The 20,618-nt window shown below is 43.4% G+C and overlaps 2 protein-coding genes across 2 annotated transcripts; both read left to right on the forward strand.

The window, feature by feature from the left end:
* Positions 1–7,530: 7,530 nt before the first annotated feature.
* LOC118588652 (olfactory receptor 1361-like) lies at positions 7,531–10,534 on the forward strand. Its single transcript, XM_036195218.1, has 2 exons — positions 7,531–8,450; positions 10,462–10,534. The coding sequence occupies exons 1-2, from the start codon at positions 7,531–7,533 to the stop codon at positions 10,532–10,534; spliced, it is 993 nt and encodes a 330-aa protein (XP_036051111.1).
* Positions 10,535–19,143: 8,609 nt separating this feature from the next.
* On the forward strand, positions 19,144–20,067 carry LOC118589960 (olfactory receptor 1361-like). Its single transcript, XM_036197684.1, has one exon. The coding sequence runs from the start codon at positions 19,144–19,146 to the stop codon at positions 20,065–20,067; it is 924 nt and encodes a 307-aa protein (XP_036053577.1).
* Positions 20,068–20,618: the final 551 nt, after the last annotated feature.

The raw sequence follows: 20,618 nt of genomic DNA on the forward strand, positions 1-20,618 counted from the left end.
ATTTTCATGACAGGAAACAGCCTGTTATAAAAAAACCCCACTACATACATAGGCCACAAGGACAAAGGCTGCACAGGCATCACGCGAGCATCTCTTGATGCAGCAGCTGCCCCGACTCCTACATCCTGTGGTAATGTCCCAAGAGTGCCTTTGTGACATTCTGCAGGGCTGTCTCCATGCTCTTTAAACTGGTACAAATTGGTGAGGAACTGTCTAAGAGCATAGCAACTTTGCACTTGCTTTAGAATTTAACCCTCAAAATGCCAGGGCACCCCCAGTCTCCATATTAGTGTATCTTACAATCTAGCTCCTAAAAGTATTGCTTACACCATTCTCTGGCCCAGCCAATCAGTCCTTAAACACCTCTCCTGCCCTTCCCCCATCCCTTTGTTCTTATCAGAAAGCCCATCCCTCCCTTGAGCTACCATCCAAACACTGCAGCTACAGCCCTTTATTCAATGTTTTCTGGGTATAAGGGTTTGTTAATTTACCAGTATGCCTCAGCACCTTGCTTTCTACCAATTTCCCCTCTTCCTTCTAAATGTAGAACCAAGAACCACATTTGACTGAAGGGGAGGGGCAACACATGTCAGCCTGGAAAGAGGGATGTTAGTGAGACACTGGTAGTGAGTAGGCTTGTCCTGGCTGGAAATCAAACTGGGTAGTCACTGGTAGACAGCTCATCAAATAGGGAATGTTTGCAGTAGCAACATGGCCTAATCCAAGATGTTTTAAATGTGAAAAGATAGAACATTGGAAAGGGGGGGGGTGCCCAAGAAACAATTCAACTGCCTTTGAACCCCTAAAACAGGTGCCCCCCCCCCCCCCTGTTGTAGGAAATGCTTTCTCTGAAGGAAGGACTGGAGCCGTAAGTGACAAAGAAGGCAGCCCCCTACAGCCTTTAAACTCCACAGGAGGCAGCCCTCAGCCCCACCAGTAAGAGGGAAAGGCCCAGGAGTCCACTGGATCATTAACATACTTGAAAAATCTCACCCCAAACTTTCAATTAAAATTGACAATAAAAATTGCAAATGTTTGATAGACACAGGGGCAGACAAAACTATCCTAAGACAAGCTGAGGTCCCCCACATCGGACTCTCCTACCTGAACCACAACTAATGGAGGTCTCTCCCAAGCGTTTATTACCAAGACTTAATACAGATGAGAGGACCCAGATGAAACCCATGGGACCCCTAGTGGCCGATGTGACCACTAACTTACTAGGGAGAAATGTCCTAGAAGACTTAAATGTGGTCCCTGCTACTGGGAAAGAGAATGCCTCCAAATAAAAGATTACCAGAAATATTGAGATCAAAGAACCCCCAGTCCTAAGGGCCACTGTTGAACAACTCACTTCCTGCCTGTCCATTTCACTGCTCTGCGTCTCCTCCAGTACTCTTAATGTGAAGTGAGGATCATTATTTCTTACACTTTAACTTTTCCCATGCTCTTTCTTTTTTCCTTTTGGGACCGGCATTTAAAGTGACATTGGTTAAGTCGCTACCCGACTGGAGACAGCAATCAGAAGCCTCAAGGATTTCAAATAGCAAAGAACGGCAAGTTAGAAAAATGGTTTATAAAAGTAATACCTAGTCAGCTCTGCCACCCTCAAACAACTGAAATAAGAATGACTGTCGGGAATAATACAGTGTAAGTACATCCCCGAGACATTCAAAGGGGAATTAGAATTGTTTCTTAAAACAGAGCATCATGTAGCTCAGGCTGTCCTTGAATCTGATTTGGGATGACCTGGAGCTTCTGGTCCTTCTGTCTCTATCTCTCCACTGTTGGGGTCACAAGTGTCTTTTACCTGGTTTTTGTGGCTCTATGCCTCAGACCCAGGGCTCTGAATGCTAGGAAAGCACTTGAAAGTTAGCAGTGTCATTCCTGTCTCTACTGTGAAAAAGTTAGATGAAAAGAGCAATTTCCAGGGAAAAGGGAAACTATCAAAAAGTGCCCAACTAAATTAAAACAAATTACTCGCTCTATTAGTGGAATTTTAATTATAATTATATCTCTAAAGTCAAAACCCCAGACCTGAATGATTCTGTTGGCATTAATATTGCTGTTTCACAAACTGAGAAAATACAGTAGCACAAAACCTTCCTATACATATATGAGGCCAGTATAATCTTAATACTGAAAATTTAAATACTACAAGAAATCAAGCCACAGAATCACCAATATCATCAGCATTAATATAGACTAAAAAATAAAAAATAAAGAATGGAGCCTGTATCAGGGGCACCATTTAGGAATTGATGCAGGAAAAGAATGTAACAAGAGAAAAACTCATAATTATAGAAATCCCTAATACATTCCAAATCAAAGGCCTCCTCCACCAAACAAAGAGTCTTTACTGAACACATAGAGCGAGAGCTAGGAATACAGCTCAGTGGTACGGTGCTTGCCTGGCACACTCAAGGCTCTAGGTTCAATTTCCAGCACCACAAAAGAAAAGACAATAAACCATCTAAACAACAGCCACAAAGTACAGCACTAAATTTATCTAAGATGAAATATTGACTGTGCCTCAAGGGAAAGTGATGTCCACAGCTCCTCTTATAAAACGTTGGAGTAGAAATATTAGCCAGTGTAGAAAGGCAAGAAAAGATACACAGATGAAAAGAAAAAAAAATTAAAACCTCATCCTGTCTGTAGATAATGTGACTTTCTATAACATCTTTAAAGAAGATTTTTAATACTGCAGAGAAACAAACAAACATAAACTTTACCAAATATCTAATTCTGTAGTTAGGCAGGTGCCCTCCTTTAGTTTCTGTTGCTGTGAAAAACACCATTTTTGGAGCCCACCGAGGTTTCCTGGTGGCTTTACCCAGCAGGTCTGCATAAGAGGATGATTGGGTCATGGGCCTGGGTACCAGGTGTTTGAAAGGGTCTACACTTGCCTGTATCTAGCAAGGGGGAGGTCTTTTGCCTCGCCCCATGGCATTGTTATAAAAAGCCCTTTGGAATCAAGTTGTGGGCTGGGGGGTTTTGACCCAGGCCCTCCCGAGGCTGTCCTGTGTTTCTGTCTTTCCTCTCAGCGTCTAGATATCTCTTTCTATCTAAATGTTTCCCACTTCTCCCTGCTTGAGAGTTCCCTGGCCATCAAAGTGGGGGCTGGTCCCCCACACACCCTGACCAAAAGCAATTTGAGTATGAAAGAGTAAATTTCATCTTACAGCTTAGAGTCCATCATTAGGTAAGGCAGGAACTCATGGCAGGACCCTGGAACAGAAAAGGAAGCAGAGGCCACAGAGGACCGCCACCTGCTGGCTCGCTTGTTCAGTTTCACAGGTTCATCTGCCTAGGGTGGTGGTGTCAACAGGACCTGACTCTATGAGCAATTAGGAAATGTCATACAGGCATGCTCTCAGCTCCTTCTGATCTGGGCAGTTCTTCCGTTGAGATCTCCCCTTCCCAGGCGACTCTGGGTTATGTCAAATGACAGCCGAAGCTAACTATACCAGACCATGGGAGGACGTAAGTCAACATTCAATATTCATCATCTTGCTATACAAGCAACGGTGAACAACTGGAAATCCACAATTTCTTAAGTGATACATTAGAATAGTATAACATTATTTGAGCTGGTGTAGTGGTGCATGCCTTTAGTCTGCACTTGGGAAGTAGAAGCAAGAGGATCTCTTGAGTTCAGGAAAGTCTGGTCTACATAACAAATTTAGGCCAGCCAAGTCTAAACAGTGACACCCTGTCTCAAAAATAAAATAAAATAAAATTTAAAATATTAAATCTGAGATAACCCATGCAAAGTCTATATCAAGAAACAAAAAACCAAAAACAACTAATAAAAAGGAAACCTGAAAAGTGGAAAAGGAAGACTTGAAAACCCCTTATCTACAGGAAATCAGTGGTTCTTAAGACAACACAGATTTCCCATGAGCCAAATCACATTACACAGAAGAATTAATTTTTCAAGAGACAGACAAACTGATATTACCTTTGCTGTGGGAAATGAACTAATATTGCAAACTCGAAACAGAGCAGGGCTGGGGGATTCCTATCATTATATCTCATGGTTTACTAGAATGTCACAAAGGGTTAACAAAAGCATAGACATGTAGATCAATGGGACACATTTAATTCACCTGTATGCCCACTCACACATGACCTATGGATGTGAGGCAAAGTTGCCCAAGCAATTCAATGGAAGAATATACTTTTTCCACAAATAGTCATGATAATTAAGTAACCATATTAAAAACACTCAACACAGCTTAGCTTCACATTATATACAAAATTAACTCAAAGTGAAACAGATATAAGAAGAAAAGTTAAAATGATACATTTCTGGGAGAAAAAAAGATTAGGCAAAGGTTTTGTAGCAACAGCAACAAACTTATGACTCAAAACCACTTTTTAAATTAGCAGTCACACTTTAGTACAATTCAAAAGGTGTCTTCTTCAATTATTTGCTTAAGAAAATACAGGACTATGAGGGAGGAGGGAGGGTCTAATGGAAGTTCAGAGGGAAGAGCAAGAGATTGGCAGGGGAAGAAGGGTGAATGTCCTGCTTCCTTTCATGTGGATACAGATTTAAATATATGTGTATATGTTCATATATGTATATGTGTATGTAAGCACATATACGTATATATGTATACACACACATACATATATATATATGACCTGAAAGTAGATGAAGACTTGAAGGAGGGGAAATTAACAAGAAGTTAAGACTGGCCTGGGACATAGAGGATGAAAAGGGAGTGGACATGAGCAAAGTATGCTGATATATAGTCTATCATATGATAGACTATATATATATCAGATATATACATATATCAGAATGAAAGCAATTATTTCACTAAAACTAATAAGTTAATAAAACAAACAATTAAAAACATTCAAGGGAAAAAAAAACCCAACAGAAAGAGCCTCTGCAGGCCCAGTTTCCAAATGTGGGAAGGATATAAACAGTGAGTTCTTAGTACACACCCCTAATGAGGACTTCTGAGGACTCAGCCCAAGGGGCACTCTAACTTGGCAGCGATCTTTATGGAAAGCAGGATCTCAAGGGATGGAGGATCTGCTTATTAGTTTCCAACCATCCAAGCTTGACCAGAGGGAGCCACGTGTTTCTCCGGTGAGGAAAGGCCCCTTGGTTTTCAACCCTAACTGTGACTTTCTGTCCTTCAGGGTCAAGCACAGGATCAGCAGAGATGGGGACTCTGGGAAGGCCCTGACAGCAGCAGAGAAAGGCAGGTGAGAGGGGCCGGGGAAGCAGTGAGGGAGAGCACCTTCACCTCCAACAGCAGATGGATTCACATGGATTCAAACCTGTGAAATGATACTGAGAAAAACGAAGACAGACCCACCGAGTTCCTCGGCATCTGACCAGGCTCCAAGGAGAAAAAGCCCATTGTCCCTCATACATGCCAGCCCTTTTCTCACTCCCTGCTGAGAGCATAGCAAAAACACACCCAGGGCAAAAACAGAGAGGTACGATTTGCTAAACAGAGCACACAGCTACCAGCAAGCATGGCTAGAAGCCCAGAGCCCAGAGCCTCACTTTCCTATACCCCTGGATATCTCAGGCACACAAGGTAGCCTTATTCACCCTCTCATCTCCATGTTCGTGCCCATTGTTTGCCCCTTTTAAAAGCCTCTTTAGTGCCAATTATACAGCATAGTGTCCTAGAGTCAGGCCACTTAGACATCCTGCCCATCCCCACAGAGGGGTGTTAGCTTGGACCTAAACCTGGGGATTAAACAGACTTAATGGTCCAGGATTACAAACAATGACGCAGATATGCCGGGTGTCTCATATAGACACACACTAGGCCAGCTCATAAGAGATAATGAATGGATGAAATCAGAGTCAATGTACTGAAGTCACATAGAAGCATGTTCTCCCCACCAGGAGGCTGTGGAGGTGGTGGTGGTGGTGGTGGTGGTGGTGGTGGTGGTGGTGGTGCAGAATTCTATTACAGGGGATGCCCAAAGAACATACAATCATTGAGAGGAGTTAGGTACACGATGTGCTGTGGTGTGTGACTTCCTATGGAAGGCCAACTTGCTCAGGATTTAAACCATGAAATGATAATATATTATTCAGCAACAGCCTCCTACAGCCAATCCTTATATCAACAGAGATGCTGTACCAAGAGCATCCAGGCTAGTGTCAATCCCACATGATTTTCAACCACAAGAATCTCCCCTTGAAATCCTACCACCCCTCTCTATCTCTGATACCACTATGGGAGCTGTCCAGAAGACTGGAAGGTAATGTATACTGAACCAATACCCTCCTGTGTGTGTTGATGCCACCTATCACTCCCTCATGCCTCAAGTTCTTTTAAAAACATTCTCATAGTGTTTATTTGTGTGTAAGAGCATGTGTGCACATGCCATAGTGCACATGTGGAGGTCGGAGAACAACATGTAGGAGTTGGGTCTCTGTCCAACACATGGGTCCCGCTGATTGAACTCAGGTCACTGGGCTTGATGGTAGGCACTTTACCCACTGAGTTTTCCCTGGCCTTCATCCCTCATATTCTAAGGAGGGTTAGCCATGTTCCAGCTTTTTCTATTACTCCTCACCGTGTCTCAGGTCTGGGTATTAATCTCAGCTAGATGACGTCACATCTTAGCACTTTGGCTGAATTTCCCTGGTGTGACTCCCTCAGCAGTTGAATCATTACTTCCTGAGTGTCTGCACAAGCCAGTCCTCTCAAACTGTTCACTAGAGCACCCTCTGTCCCAGCAGGCGGACCGGATCACACACAGTCATCCCTCTCACTTCCCCTTCCCAGGTTTTCTGGTTTCTGAGTCCTGAAGTTTATTTTTAGATGCTCCACGTGAGTTGGCTCTTGTTCAGTCTGTGAATCTCTTTCTTCCAATAGAGAAACAATCCATTGCTTCAGGGATCTGCCCCGTCCGCCCCCGACCTGCAGGAGGGGGATGAAGGCCTCTCAGACAGCTCCACACGTCCCAGCAGCTGACGGATGACAGCTTAAGGACAGTGAGACTCCGAACAAAACTGTTCATCTGACTTCTTGACTCCACAAAGAGGAAATTAGAAAAGCCACGGATAAAACCTCCAGGGTTCCAGTGTGGCCCCAGATAGAGGATTTACCTCTGGGTGACATTTTAAATAATTGATAGTTATTTAAACCATAGCATAAAGAAAACAACACAGCCCCACAACACAACACTTCCACTGATTTGAGGCCGTCACTTTAATTGGCTCTGTGAATTTGGATAAATCACCTCATTGCCTCAAGCCTCAGTTGTTTCACCTATAAAATAATACCACAATTATTAGGCAAAGGGAAGTTTTGCACAGGAAAGAACCTATATACACAAACAGGAGAGAACAAGAACACAGTTATTGTAATCAAACCCTATTAAAATTAACTAGGCTCTTCTGTAAAATTGCTCAGTGAGACCACTCAGTTTTAGTAAATTCTTAACCAACAGTTAAGCTCTCCCAAATTTATGATGTTTTTGCTTAAGTGTTGACATCCAATCTTACCCCGAGATGGAACTTTCTCCCCCACAGATATGGACAGAAAGAACCAGACATCAGTCACAGAATTCCTCCTCCTGGGACTTGCTGGGCAGTCAGACCAAGAAGAGGTCGTCTTTGGGCTGTTCTTGGGAATGTACCTGATCACCATCTCTGGGAACCTTCTCATCATCCTGGCCATCAGCTGTGACCCTCATCTCCACACACCCATGTACTTCTTTTTAGCCAACCTCTCCACTGTTGACATTTGCTTTTCCTCAGTCACTGTCCCCAAAGCATTGGTGAATCACGTGTTGGGAAGTAAGTCCATCTCTTACACAGAGTGTATGACCCAGATCTATTTCTTCATCACATTCATCAACATGGATGGCTTCCTGCTGAGTGTGATGGCTTATGACCGCTATGTGGCCATTTGTCACCCACTCCACTACACCATGATGATGAGGCCCAGACTCTGTGTCCTCCTGGTGGCCATATCATGGGTCATCACAAACCTGCATGCTCTCTTGCACACTCTGCTCATGGTTCAACTCACGTTCTGTTCCCGTAATGCTGTACACCACTTCTTCTGTGACCCCTACCCTATCCTGAAACTCTCTTGTTCTGACACCTTTATCAATGACATCACAGCCTTCACTGTAGGTGGGCTGACTTCTATCACACCATTCACGTGTATCACTGTTTCATATGCTTATATCCTCTCCAATGTACTGAAGTTTCCATCCATTCAGGGAATAAGAAAAGCCCTGTCCACATGTGGTTCTCACCTCACTGTGGTCTGCCTCTTCTATGGGGCAATCCTGGGGGTCTATATGCACCCTTCATCTACATATTCGGTACAAGACACAGTGGCCACTGCCTTTTTCACAGTGGTGACACCCATGGTCAATCCTTTCATCTATAGCCTGAGGAATCATGATGTCAAAGGAGCCCTGAGAAAACTCATATTTAGGAGATTTCATTTCATCAAAATTCTACAGCTAGACAATTTTAGAAGAGAGAAAACTAATACTGGAGCAATTGAGGCAGTGTAAGTACAATCTTCATGACTGTATTTCTTACTAGGTCCTATGTTCATGTTGCTGTCTTTAAATATGACACTGATGAATGCTCATAGCTATAAAACTGTGAATTTATTGTCTACATTTAGAATGCATCCGGTGACCTTTATTTTAGAGATAAACATGAGAGAAGTTTTGGTGAGTCTGTTTGCTGACCTCATGTGACACCTCAGTGTGCCCTTCATGGTTGTGTCTGGCAGTATTAGAAAATGCTAGTGGACACAAGGACTTCAGGCGCATATACCATCTGAAGGTCACGTGCAATAATAAAGTTTTACAAATGATCTTTGCAGCATAATGTTGAATGAAATATATGATAATACTTATTGAATTATTGTAATATTCAATAAGTATTGTAATACAGATTATCTCTGCATCAAATTTTGTTTGTTTTGAGACACAGTCTCACTATGTAACCCTGGCTGCCCTGGAATTCGCTATGTAGATGAGGCTAGATTTGAACTCAAAGGGATCTGCCTGCCTCTGCCTCCTGAGTATTGGGACTTAAGGTGTGTGCTACCATACCTGGTTTATCTCTGCCCCATCTTACTTAAGGCTTGCACATACTTGTGATAGAATACTCCCATCTACAGCTCAAGGAAATTGAATCACAGCAAAATTAACCTGTCCAGGTCCATAGAATCACTAATGATCCTTAGAAGTATCCAAGACTTCATTGAAATAGAGAAATAAACTACCAAGTGCTGGGAAACATGAAGGGAATAGACAAACGTGCCCTATTTTGTTCCTGCCGCCAGCCTGGAGTGAAAGAATACATGGTAGTTGTTTCTGCAAGAGTCTCAACTGTTGAACAGTCTGCTATCAGGCATTGGTTCTGTCTTCACTTCTGATCCTTTGATGAGCTGTATAACAAGCCAGCCATGAAGGTAGAGGGCCAAGACTATGTCCTAGGAACACTCCCTGGGGCCATGAACAGATTCTGAGGCAGGCACTTGGATGATTGTGAAGGACAACATGCTTGGTTCCTGCTTTCAACCACCTCAATGGTTACTCAATAAATGAATACTTTTTTAAATGCTTGTGTGTGGTGTGCCAGCACAGAGTGTGACTTTAATGTGTAATCACAGTTTCTAGATTTCGTGGTGTTCATCCAGATGTAACTGGTCAGCACACTAGGGATCAGCATGGAGTTCTGACAAGGGCACTTGTATTTGGGGTTCTTCCAGACTCACTTAGCAATAGCTTCCACCATGAGGAGCTCCTTGTCTGCTGCCAGGAGTCCTGGGACGCACCCCTCCCTCCCCCTGCCAGACAATCACATGAAGAATTAATTCACCATTTAGCTCTTTAGTGGACACACAGAGCTCCCAGGAAGCCAGTTTGATGCCAGCCTTCCTTACATTTCCCCTCACATTCCCACATTCACACAACACAAAGCCAAGTGTGGAGGCCCATGCATGTGATCCTAACACATAGGACACTGAGGCAGGAGGATGCAAGCTCATTGCCAGCCCGAGCTCTGAGGCTCTAGTTTTACCTCTAGGGCTGGAAGGGAAGAAGCTGTAAATAATAAAATACCAGCCAAAAAATCTGTCAGGAACCACAAAGATTGGTACTAAACTTTCATGGAAATGGATGTTTATAATCTATTTTGATATAACAATACTATTCAATACATATAACATTTTTGTAACCAATTTAGTGAGTCTGCAAAAAGTTTGGTTGATTTAAATAGAAAAGTTCAGAATTAGACCCAGCTGCTATAAAAGTGGGTTGGAAATCTCTAAGGGTTGATATCTTGCCTCATACAGAAAGTAAAACAGACTTCCAATCACACTAACCAATTTAGAACTCCATATCCTGCTTCAACAATGACAAAAGCCAGCATCACTTCATGAGAAATGGCCATAGTTCTTTGGTAAGAGGATGGCAGGCATGAGCCACCCACCTTTCCCCATTGCTCAGCCCTACTGTGCTCATAGGGATAGTAGTCCACTTGCCCACTGGGGCTGGCTGATGTTACAGAGGCCATGGGGGAATGCTGTTCTACCAAAATTTGGGGCCCACTGCTTTGGCTGGTCTTGTGAATCCTTGAGGGAACACTGTAGGTAACTACTTTGTCTCCCACATAGGATGCAGAGACTCCCCTCTGTGAGTGGCATTCATTAGGAGGCTTAAGGCGACAGCAACGTTTCTCTGTTATTTCTTCCAATTTGTAACAAGGGCCTTGTCAGTCCACTAGAAGAACGCTTTTTTGTTTGTTTGTTTTGTTTTTAGTGCACTTTGCTGGTGTACTAACTAACTGCAGAGAAGGTGGAATAGTTCCTTCAGGGACTACACATAACTGGGGCTTCTGTGCACACATGCACACACACACATATGAATGCATGCACACACGGACATAAATGTTATACACCAAAGAGGTCTGATGGTCACCAATCAATAAACTAGCTTGGAAAATTAACAAATGGACAGGTCCACTCTAAAACAAGCAGAAATATCAATGACATCCTTAAGTCAGGAGGCTTAGCCTAATACCACTAACACAACATAGTACTCAGACTCAGATTTGTTTTTGAGATAGGGTCTCACTATGTATGTCAGGCTAGCCTGGAACTAACGGAGATCTTCTTGCCTCTGCCTCCCAAGTGCTTGGATTTAAAGGTGTGTCACACCATAACTGGAAGAAATAGATCTTTAATAAAAATTATATCCTAGGGGCTGGAGAGATGGCTTAGCAGTTAAGAGCACTAACTATTCTTCCAGAAGTCCTGAGTTCAATTCCCAGTGCCCACATAGCAGATCACAACTGTCTGAAACTCCAAGATCTAATACCCTCACACATGCAGGCAAAACATCAATGCACATAAAATAAAAATAAACTATTTTAAAAAGTATATCCTAATAAATCTCAAGTTAGCCTTATCACAAGTCAGTTGTTATAATTTCAAGAGAGCCACTAAGAAAGTAACTTAAAATAAACAGAGTAAGAGAGAAGAAGGAATCTAAACTGGCATGCTGCAACTGACTTCTAAAAATATGACATTGATGAAATATATTATGAGGAAAAAAACCTATAAAAGTTTATATTTATATCTTAATACCTAATGGCATGAGTAAATGATTTTTGATCAGTGACCACATTCAATGTAAGTGGACTAAGCTCTCATATTAAAAGGTAGAGGTCAGCCTAGTGGGTAAAAATATGATTCACTTGAGTATGTATGTGATATATGAGGGGATCTTTAAAAATGGAGGGAGATATAGAATAACTCTAAAGGGTTTATTATTGCCTTGAAAACAACTTTAAAAACAAGATAGAGTATCTAGTGAAACTCTATCAGGGATCTGAAGTGAAAACATGGAACATATATGCCATACAAACATCAAATTTATTAAAAAATGACATAATTATGTTAATGGAAGACTAAAATACACTTTGAGAATATTTCCTAGCATAAAAGGGACATTTCTGTTCATAAGAAAGACAGTGCAACCCAAAAATGTATGTGCATTCAAAATTAAAGTTTAACATTCATGTTAAATAAAAATTGGCAGAAATAAAACTCTCTCAGGAATTATACACATATTTAAAAGGGCAGTGACAGTGAAAAAGAACTGAGCACACTATTAATCTCTTCACTTGACATTACATTGTACTTTCAAGCAGACACAGATCATGTGACATTACCAGGCTCGGGCAAGGTAGATGGCTCAGTGGGAAAGATACTTGCTCTGCATGCTTGAGGACCTGGTTAGAATCTCCATAACTCACCACCCCACATAAAAAGCAAATAAGTCTGTGAATGCCTATAACCCCAGCATAGTAAGATGGTGGTAAGTGGATCCCAATGCCTTGCTGGCCAGCAAACCAAGTTGAAATGGCAAGCCTCTGGTTTAGTGAAAGACCTTGTTTCAAGGCAATAAACTAGAGATTTATAAAGGAAGGCACTAGACATTCTGCTGTGGTTTCCACATGTGCATATGCACAGGCACACACCTGGATACACATATGTGTATGGAACAGACACACATACACAGTTTACAGATTATGATTTTTGACCAAAACAAAAGTCAATCAAGAAGAAATACCAATAAAAAATCTAGAAAGTAATCCCAAATAGTAGAAATCAAGCAACACACTTCTAAATTATGCATGGGACAAGTGGTACTTTATAGCATTGCCAGGGATTCCCAAACAAACCCAAGTGAGCTGTTAGAGGCCTGAGAAGCACAGTTTCTCCTCACATACCACATGTCGATGGGACCTTATTATTCTCAGTCTCCAACCAATGAAATGACACTCTTGTTGTTTCTTGACATGTGACAGAATCATACTCCCAACAAAAATCTGTGTCCAACAATGACAACAAAGGAAAGAGCAGGAGCAGTAGAGAAGGGACCATTTGAATGGCGGGATGGGAGTGCCCCACCAGCCCTGGCAATACCCTTAAGACACAGTCTTCCCATCCTAACCTTCACAGAAAATGAGGAAAGAAATCTGAATCTCCCTGTGCTCAGAGATGAGATCTGTACTGAATTTTTGATGCTGTAATGAGACAAAAAGGCCAAAAGCAACTTGGAGAAGCAACAGTTTATTTTGTCTTCCAGTTCAGGAGGGAGAGTCCTTAACAGCCATGAAGGCATGGCACAGCAGCAGGAACAGGAGGTTGGCTGATCTCATGTTCATCCACACACAGGAAGCAGCAAAAAGAGAACAGGAAGTGGGATGAGGCTAGAAACCTTCAAAGCCTGCCCCCTGTGATGCACTTCCTTCATCAATGCTGTACCTCCTAAAGGTTACCACACAGCATCTCCAACTGGGGACTGTGGGTTCAAATCCAAGATCTTAAGGAGGCCATTTCTCATTCAAGCTACAGCATGATCGTTATCATCTACTTCTATGCACTTCTTTCTTGACCCTGACTTGTAAACAAGAGTGAGCCAGACATACAAAAGGAATGGCACAGGATTTCCCAAAGGATCCTGGGACCTGAAACAAACCTCTGAATGCTCAATGAGGAAGTCTGGGAATGCATAGCCTCTTTGAAACTAGCTTAGCTTTTTTTATAGTCAGTGTTCTCCTTCCTGAAACATAGAAGGTTGCCATGACACTGTGAAGCATTTATCTAATTGTTCTTTATCAATAAAAAATCAGGAGTCAGATATAGGGGTAAGAACCTGAATGATCAGAGAAGTGATGGAAAAGCCACCAGTGACCTCCTTAATCCAAAAGGGCTGAGATCCTCTCTCAGCCCCGCCTTACTATTTCTTGTCTCCTATCTGTTCTCAGTCCCCCCAAGACCTCTATGGTTAATTTTGGCTAGCTAGTGGCTAGCTCTGCCCAATAACTCAAAGCAAACTTTATTATTAGAATGTGATCAAAATATCACATAACAAAACTTTCTGTGATTAACCCTGCTTCTTGCATCTGGTGTAGATTCTCTCACTGGCATGGCATATAGATGGCAAGCTCTTCACCATTGCTGCCTTAATGGCTCATCATCAAAACTCATTTGTGGTGATATTTTATTTGTGCTCTAATAAAAAAAACTTATCTGGGGATCGGAGGACAGAGCCAGCCACTAGATTAGACATAGAGGCCAGACAGTGGTGGCACACACACCTTTAATCCTATCACTCTGGAGGCAGAGATCTGTCTTGATCTCTGTGAGTTCAAGGCCACACTGGGAACAGAGCCAGGCGTGGTGGTACATACTCCATTAATCCCAGGAAGTGATGGCAGGAAGCAGAAAGATACATAAGGCGTGAGGATCAGAAACTAGAGGCTTTTAGCAGCAGTTCAATTAAGATTCCTTTGGGTGAGGATTCAGAGGCTTTCAGTCTGAGGAAACAGGAGCTCTTGAAACTCTCTTGGGCTGAGGATTTCCTAGAGGTAAGAGGTGGCTGGCTTGCTCTCTGATCTTTCAGCTTTCAGCCCAATACCTGGCTCTGGGTATTTTTATTAATAAGAGCATTTAGTGATTTGTGTTATACCCACTGGAAGTTACTGAAGAATGAGTGAAAAATCTGGAAGAGAGAAAAGGATGATAAGATCAGTGGTGCTAATGTCTGCAGTGGGTAGGTCTAGGCAACAAGAATACGAGCCATGAAGGTGTGTCAACAAACTTCCTTCTGGCCACTTCAACTGCAATTGATGACAGAGAAGATATCATACACCTGTCTTAAAAAGATTTTAAGGGAGAAATGTGGTTAGAAAAATGTTCCATCACCCATTGAGTGTCCTGGCATGACATTCCTGATGCTTTAGAAATGCACTTTCCTTATGTTCTCTTGAGGATGCTGGAGTGTACGCCCCTGGTTACACAGGAGGAAACCTTCCTCTTGATCTTCACCAGGCTCCTAGTCCAGACACATGAAACTCAGAAGTGGAGCCCTAGCTGCAGCCATCTCTGTATTGTTTTGTGTTCAGTGATGAGTGGCGTCACTAGGAGATACACTTGTCCTCCTGAGTCTTAGGGGGCACATGCAAAGTTTGTGAACCATGCACATTGGGTGGAACTTGTAAATAAGGCACATCAGAGTAGAGGAATATAAGTCCCTCATGGTCTGGATCCCAGATCCTGGGATGGAAGGGGCTCCAGTGCAGGGAAGATGCTGCCCTGGTGACTGTGGACCAGATGACAAGCTCAGGTGAAGCTACACCAGTGGGGAGATATGTGGTTAGGTTCAAGGATACCTCTGCTCTCAAGGATGGCAAGGGCTCCAATGTGAAACAGAAGACAAGTGGAGGAAGACCTCTCAGATAGGGACCTGATATGTCATAAAGAAGAAAATGGTCCTGAATTATTAAAGGCTGAGATGCTAATGAAGAAATGACCTTAGCAATGCTGCAGGGGACACAGCTGAAACGAGATGAGTTTCACCATACAGAGTCAGGATGGCCACATTCACTGTGAGGCTTACTGTTAGCTGTCAGCTTGTCAATCTAGAGTCCCCTTGGAAGGGAGTCTCACTGAGGGATTGTGTAGATTAGGTTGGCCCATGAGTGTGTTTGTGTTGGGTTATCTTGAGGTGGGAATATCTGTCCATGATGAGAGGCAACTGTTCTGTAGACAGATGATCCTAGACTGCATGAGAGTAGAAAAAGGGAACCCCCCAACTCTCTCCCTCCTCCCCCCATCTCTCTCTCACTAACCATCTAGTTAACTGAGTCAGCAAGTTAGAGACCTTATCTCAAAAGACAGAGTGGAAAGCACAAGAAAAACAACACAAGAGGCTAGCCTCTGGCCCACACATGCACAGATGTATACAGTCACACAGACACAGATGCAGATACACACTTACACACTCACACACAAATACTAATGATAGAAAGCCAGGGCTGATGTCTGACATTTGTCCTGTTAACAACTCAACATGTATTGTACATTGTAAGTTTTAGCTTCAGTCACTTGTGACTTTCCGTTTTGTACTGTAGACACCTATTGTACTGGGGTCATATTGTAAGTAAATAGATGTCTTCACACACACACACACACACACACACACACACACACACACACACACACTAAAAGAAAACTCACAGTGAAAAGGAGTGAGGATTTTAATTGAGTGATAATGGAAATTAATTACACAGAAATGTGGAATGTTTAGAGGGAGAATTTGTCCTTTTAAATGCTTACATTAATGAAAATACAAAAGTGTGGGCTATGTACTTATGCAGGAACTAAGTTTTTTCCTACTCTTATTTCTTTGGCCCAAGCAGACAGAATGCAAACACTGAGCACTGAGCACTGAGCACATACTCCTAATTAGGACCTCTGAGGAATCAACCCTTGGGATGCCCCAGTGTGACAACAAATGTCTCACCCTCTTGGAAGTCCTGATCTCCAGAGACAGAACCTTCATCTCTTTGTTTTCTCTCCAACATCTAGGCTTCACCAAAGACAGCCAGGTATCTCACTCTAGATGTCCCTGTGAGGAGATCTCCCTCAGTTCTCACCCCATGCTGTGAATTTCCCCTCATCCAAGTCCAGGACGGGAGCAGTAGAGACCTGGATTCTCTGAGAGCCTTGGAGAGCAGCAGGTGAGAAGGCTGGGGACACAGGCTAAGGACCAGTCCATCCAACAGCACTGATGCCCAGAGACCCCTCCATAAGGAAGGACACTGGGAGAGGCACCCCTCAAACCTTTCTGAAGCTAGCCAAGTTCAGAGGGAAATGTTGCTTGTCCTACAAGCGGATAAGGAGGAGACATCTAGAGTTAGTGATGCTGTGAGAACAGGCTCCCATCAGCCTTTACTGGAAGGAGATTCTGCTCTCTCAGCCATGCAAGGTTGTCCTACTCCATGCCAATTCTCCACATTTGTGCCAGTTTCTTCTCTATGTTCATTGACTGTGACTCGTGAATCAGTAACAAAGGGGTCTGATACTTAAGCTACTTTGCATGCTCTTCTGAGTCCCACATAGGGAACTGGGCTAGCCTAGGACCTACTCGGTTTTAATTGTACAGTCCAGGGATCCAAGCTCAGGGACACGGCTACATCAGATATTTCTGTTAAAGTCCTTCTCACAGCTCACAAGAGGCTGATGGATGACAGCAGATGTCAACTTGGTTAATCCCTCAAACCAAGTATCATTGTCGATGACAGCAGCTCTGTCTCTCCACGAGGAAGCTGCAATGGATGTTGACTTCTACCTCAGAGGATGCCTGCCACATATCCAGTCAGAGTGAGAGCAGTTAAGGGTGTGACATGTCTGAACACATTGCTTTTCCAGGGAAGTGCAGCTTGCTGAAGTATCACTATCACTTTCCAGCGGAAACACGCCTATGCCGGCCACGTCCCGTCACAAGTACTACAGCAGGAGAGCACAGGAGAGTCTCACCTTGTTTCAGATTGTGATCTAAACATCAAATTCAAGTGTGTAGGGCAAATTCCCTTCAGATTGCATTTCCTCTCTTCTCTTTGTCTCTGCTCTGGGAACTCTGTCCCCAGTCTAGGTACTCTTACACAAGGGAATGCTGTCTGTCCTTAGGACCTACCAGTTGGCTTTCTTACATCTGTCTTGACAGCAGGTGTTGAACTTCCTCCATCACCCTTCAGCATGTGCTGTAGCCATAAGCTATCAACACCACAGGACCGTTGTCTAGGTTACTCTACCCCTGCTCCAACACTGTGGCTCTAGGAGTTACTCTAGGTTTAAAAAAAAAAAAAAAAAGCATTTCTTGGGGCTAGAGAAACAACTCAGTTAAAGGCACTTACTGCTCTTATTGGAAACTGGGATTGGGTTTCCAGCACCCACATGGTGTGTGACCAACATGGTGACTCACAGCCATTCATAACTCTAGTTCCAGGGAATCCAATGCCCCTTTCCTACCCTGCCAGCAGAACACTTATACACAAAACATAACGAATAAATCTAATAAACAATTTTAATGATTTCTTATCTCAGCACTTTCCCCTTAATTTCAACAATTAGCTCTTCCAGGACTAGGCGCCACACCTAGAGCAAGCACCATCTATAGCCAGTCCCTCCAGATACTCCTTGTATAGCTCTACCCCAGCAGTCAGGTCTTATCCCACAGAGCACTGGTTGCCACCTTCCTGATGCTGGGACCCTTTAATACAGTTCCTCATGTTGTGGTGACTCCCAACCATAAAATTATTTTCATTGCTACTCCATAACTGTCATTTTGCTACTGTTATGAATTGTAATGTAAATATCAGGTACGCAGACTATCTGCCATGCACCCTCCAAGGAGATATGACAAACAGCTTGAGAACCACTGACACAGTGCCTCCGCCTCTTTGTTTCCTTTGATCAGGTAGGCAAGGAGTACTCTGCTTTCCTATGCAAGCACCTTGAATTCTCCCAGGAGCATTGCAGCCCAAATATCTCTCACCGGACCCACCCGTCCACTCCGCAGAGGGGCTTTATCAGAGCGTGCATGACTTTGAGATAGACTGATTAGATTTTCTTTACCACTTGGCGTTGCTTTTCATCTCAGACAAACACTCTGTACACTTGAAGCAGACTTTTCTTCTCTGACTGCAGGGGGAGGTGGCTAAGGCCCACACTGCGGCCCTCGCATGAGCTCAGTGGCAGACATAATGCCGAGAAAACCACCAGGCAGGTCTCTCAGAGTCCCATGCTTTCCAACTCTCTGAAAGTAGGAAAGAGACAAAAACTTGGAGATTATACTATAGAGACTCAACACAGCACTTGCTCCTTAGTTAAAATTTCCATAGGTGAAAGCTATTATCATGTAGGCTAAAGAAAAAAAGCACTAAGCTTGGCTTGAACTTTTTATTCCCTTGGCTCCATGAATGGGGTTAAATGACCTAGTGGTCCCATTCTAAATTTCATCATCTATAAAGTAAATTCATCACCTCAATTATTAGACAAAAGTAAATATGGTGTAGGAAATGTCCTGCATGTGGAACTTAGCCAGCAAGAATGTAGTTCAGAAAGTAGGGGCACTAGAATAGCACCCTGCTGAATTTAGCAGGGATTTTATTGTAAGATTCTACAATATTGGAAGCATGTTGGTATTTATTCGTCAACAACCAGGAAACCATTGCAAAACAGAAACTGTTTTTGTCTAAATGTTGGCAAACAATCTTACTGACTGATGATACTTTCTCCCCCTGCTCCCCCAGATATGGGTGGAGATAATGAGACTACAATTGCAGAATTCCTCCTCCTGGGTCTCTCTGGAGAGTCAGAGCAAGAAGAGGTCGTCTTTGGGCTGTTCTTGGGAATGTACCTGATCACCATCTCTGGGAACCTTCTCATCATCCTGGCCATCAGCTGTGACCCTCATCTCCACACACCCATGTACTTCTTCCTGGCCAACCTCTCCAGTGTTGATATCTGCTTTTCCTCAGTCACTGTCCCCAAGGCGCTGGTGAATCACATGGTGGGAAGCAAGTCCATCTCTTACACAGAGTGTATGACCCAGATCTATTTCTTCATCACATTCATCAACATGGACGGCTTCCTGCTGAGTGTGATGGCCTATGACCGCTATGTGGCCATTTGTCACCCACTCCACTATACCCTGATGATGAGGCCCAGACTCTGTGTCTTTCTGGTTGTCATATCATGGGTCATCACAAACCTGCATGCTCTCTTGCACACTCTCCTTATGGTTCGACTCACCTTCTGTTCCCACAATGCAGTGCACCACTTCTTCTGTGACCCCTATCCTATCCTGAAACTCTCTTGTTCTGACACCTTTATCAATGACCTCATGGTCTTCACCGTGGGTGGAGTGATATTCCTGACACCATTTTCATGCATTATTGTTTCCTATGTTTACATTTTCTCTAAAGTCCTGAAGATGCCCTCTACCCGTGGGATAAAGAAAGCTCTGTCCACATGTGGGTCACACCTCACCGTGGTCTCTCTCTTCTATGGTGCAATCCTGGGGGTCTATATGCGTCCTTCATCCTCATACTCACTACAGGACACGGTGGCCACTGTCATCTTCACAGTGGTGACACCGCTGGTCAATCCTTTCATCTACAGCTTGAGGAATCGTGACATGAAGGGAGCCCTAAGGAAGATAATTCTCAGATGCTAGAATGAAATTTTTAGAGCTGAGAGGACTCCCGGACACTATGCATCTGTCCATCTCTACAGAGAAAAGGATGTGCTGATTGGTATAGAATTAATGCACAACTTTTCCTGTGACTAATGACAAATGATTGTGGTTGTGTTTGTAAATCTGAAGCTGGCAGATGCTCCTTTTCACAAAAGCAGTAAATTTTCATCTCTGTAAAGGGCTTATTGTGAGGAGCACATTTCTCAGACAGAAACACTGGGATAACTCTGTGTGTGCTGTGCTTTGAGATGGTCCCTCCAAGTCTGTCAGACGCCTGCTCCCACAAAGAACTGGTGCTTTTACAGCATTTTAGAGCTGACACCCCTTCTCTGATCTCTCTCTGGCCTCTGATGAGCAGCATCTAGTTCACCTGCAGGTGGGAAAATGGCAAGTTTTTCTCTTCCCAGGCTTAAGCATGTCTTCTACATTTCACAGCTCAGAAAGTACCCTTTGCAGACCCTTTGCTCCCCTCCTGCCCTGTTGTCCTTTTCCTCCTCTTCATTGGCACCAGTCTGGGACTGGTGCCACCC

The sequence above is a fragment of the Onychomys torridus genome, chromosome 8, assembly GCF_903995425.1.
Source record: "Onychomys torridus chromosome 8, mOncTor1.1, whole genome shotgun sequence".
NCBI classification, from domain to species: Eukaryota; Metazoa; Chordata; class Mammalia; order Rodentia; family Cricetidae; genus Onychomys; species Onychomys torridus.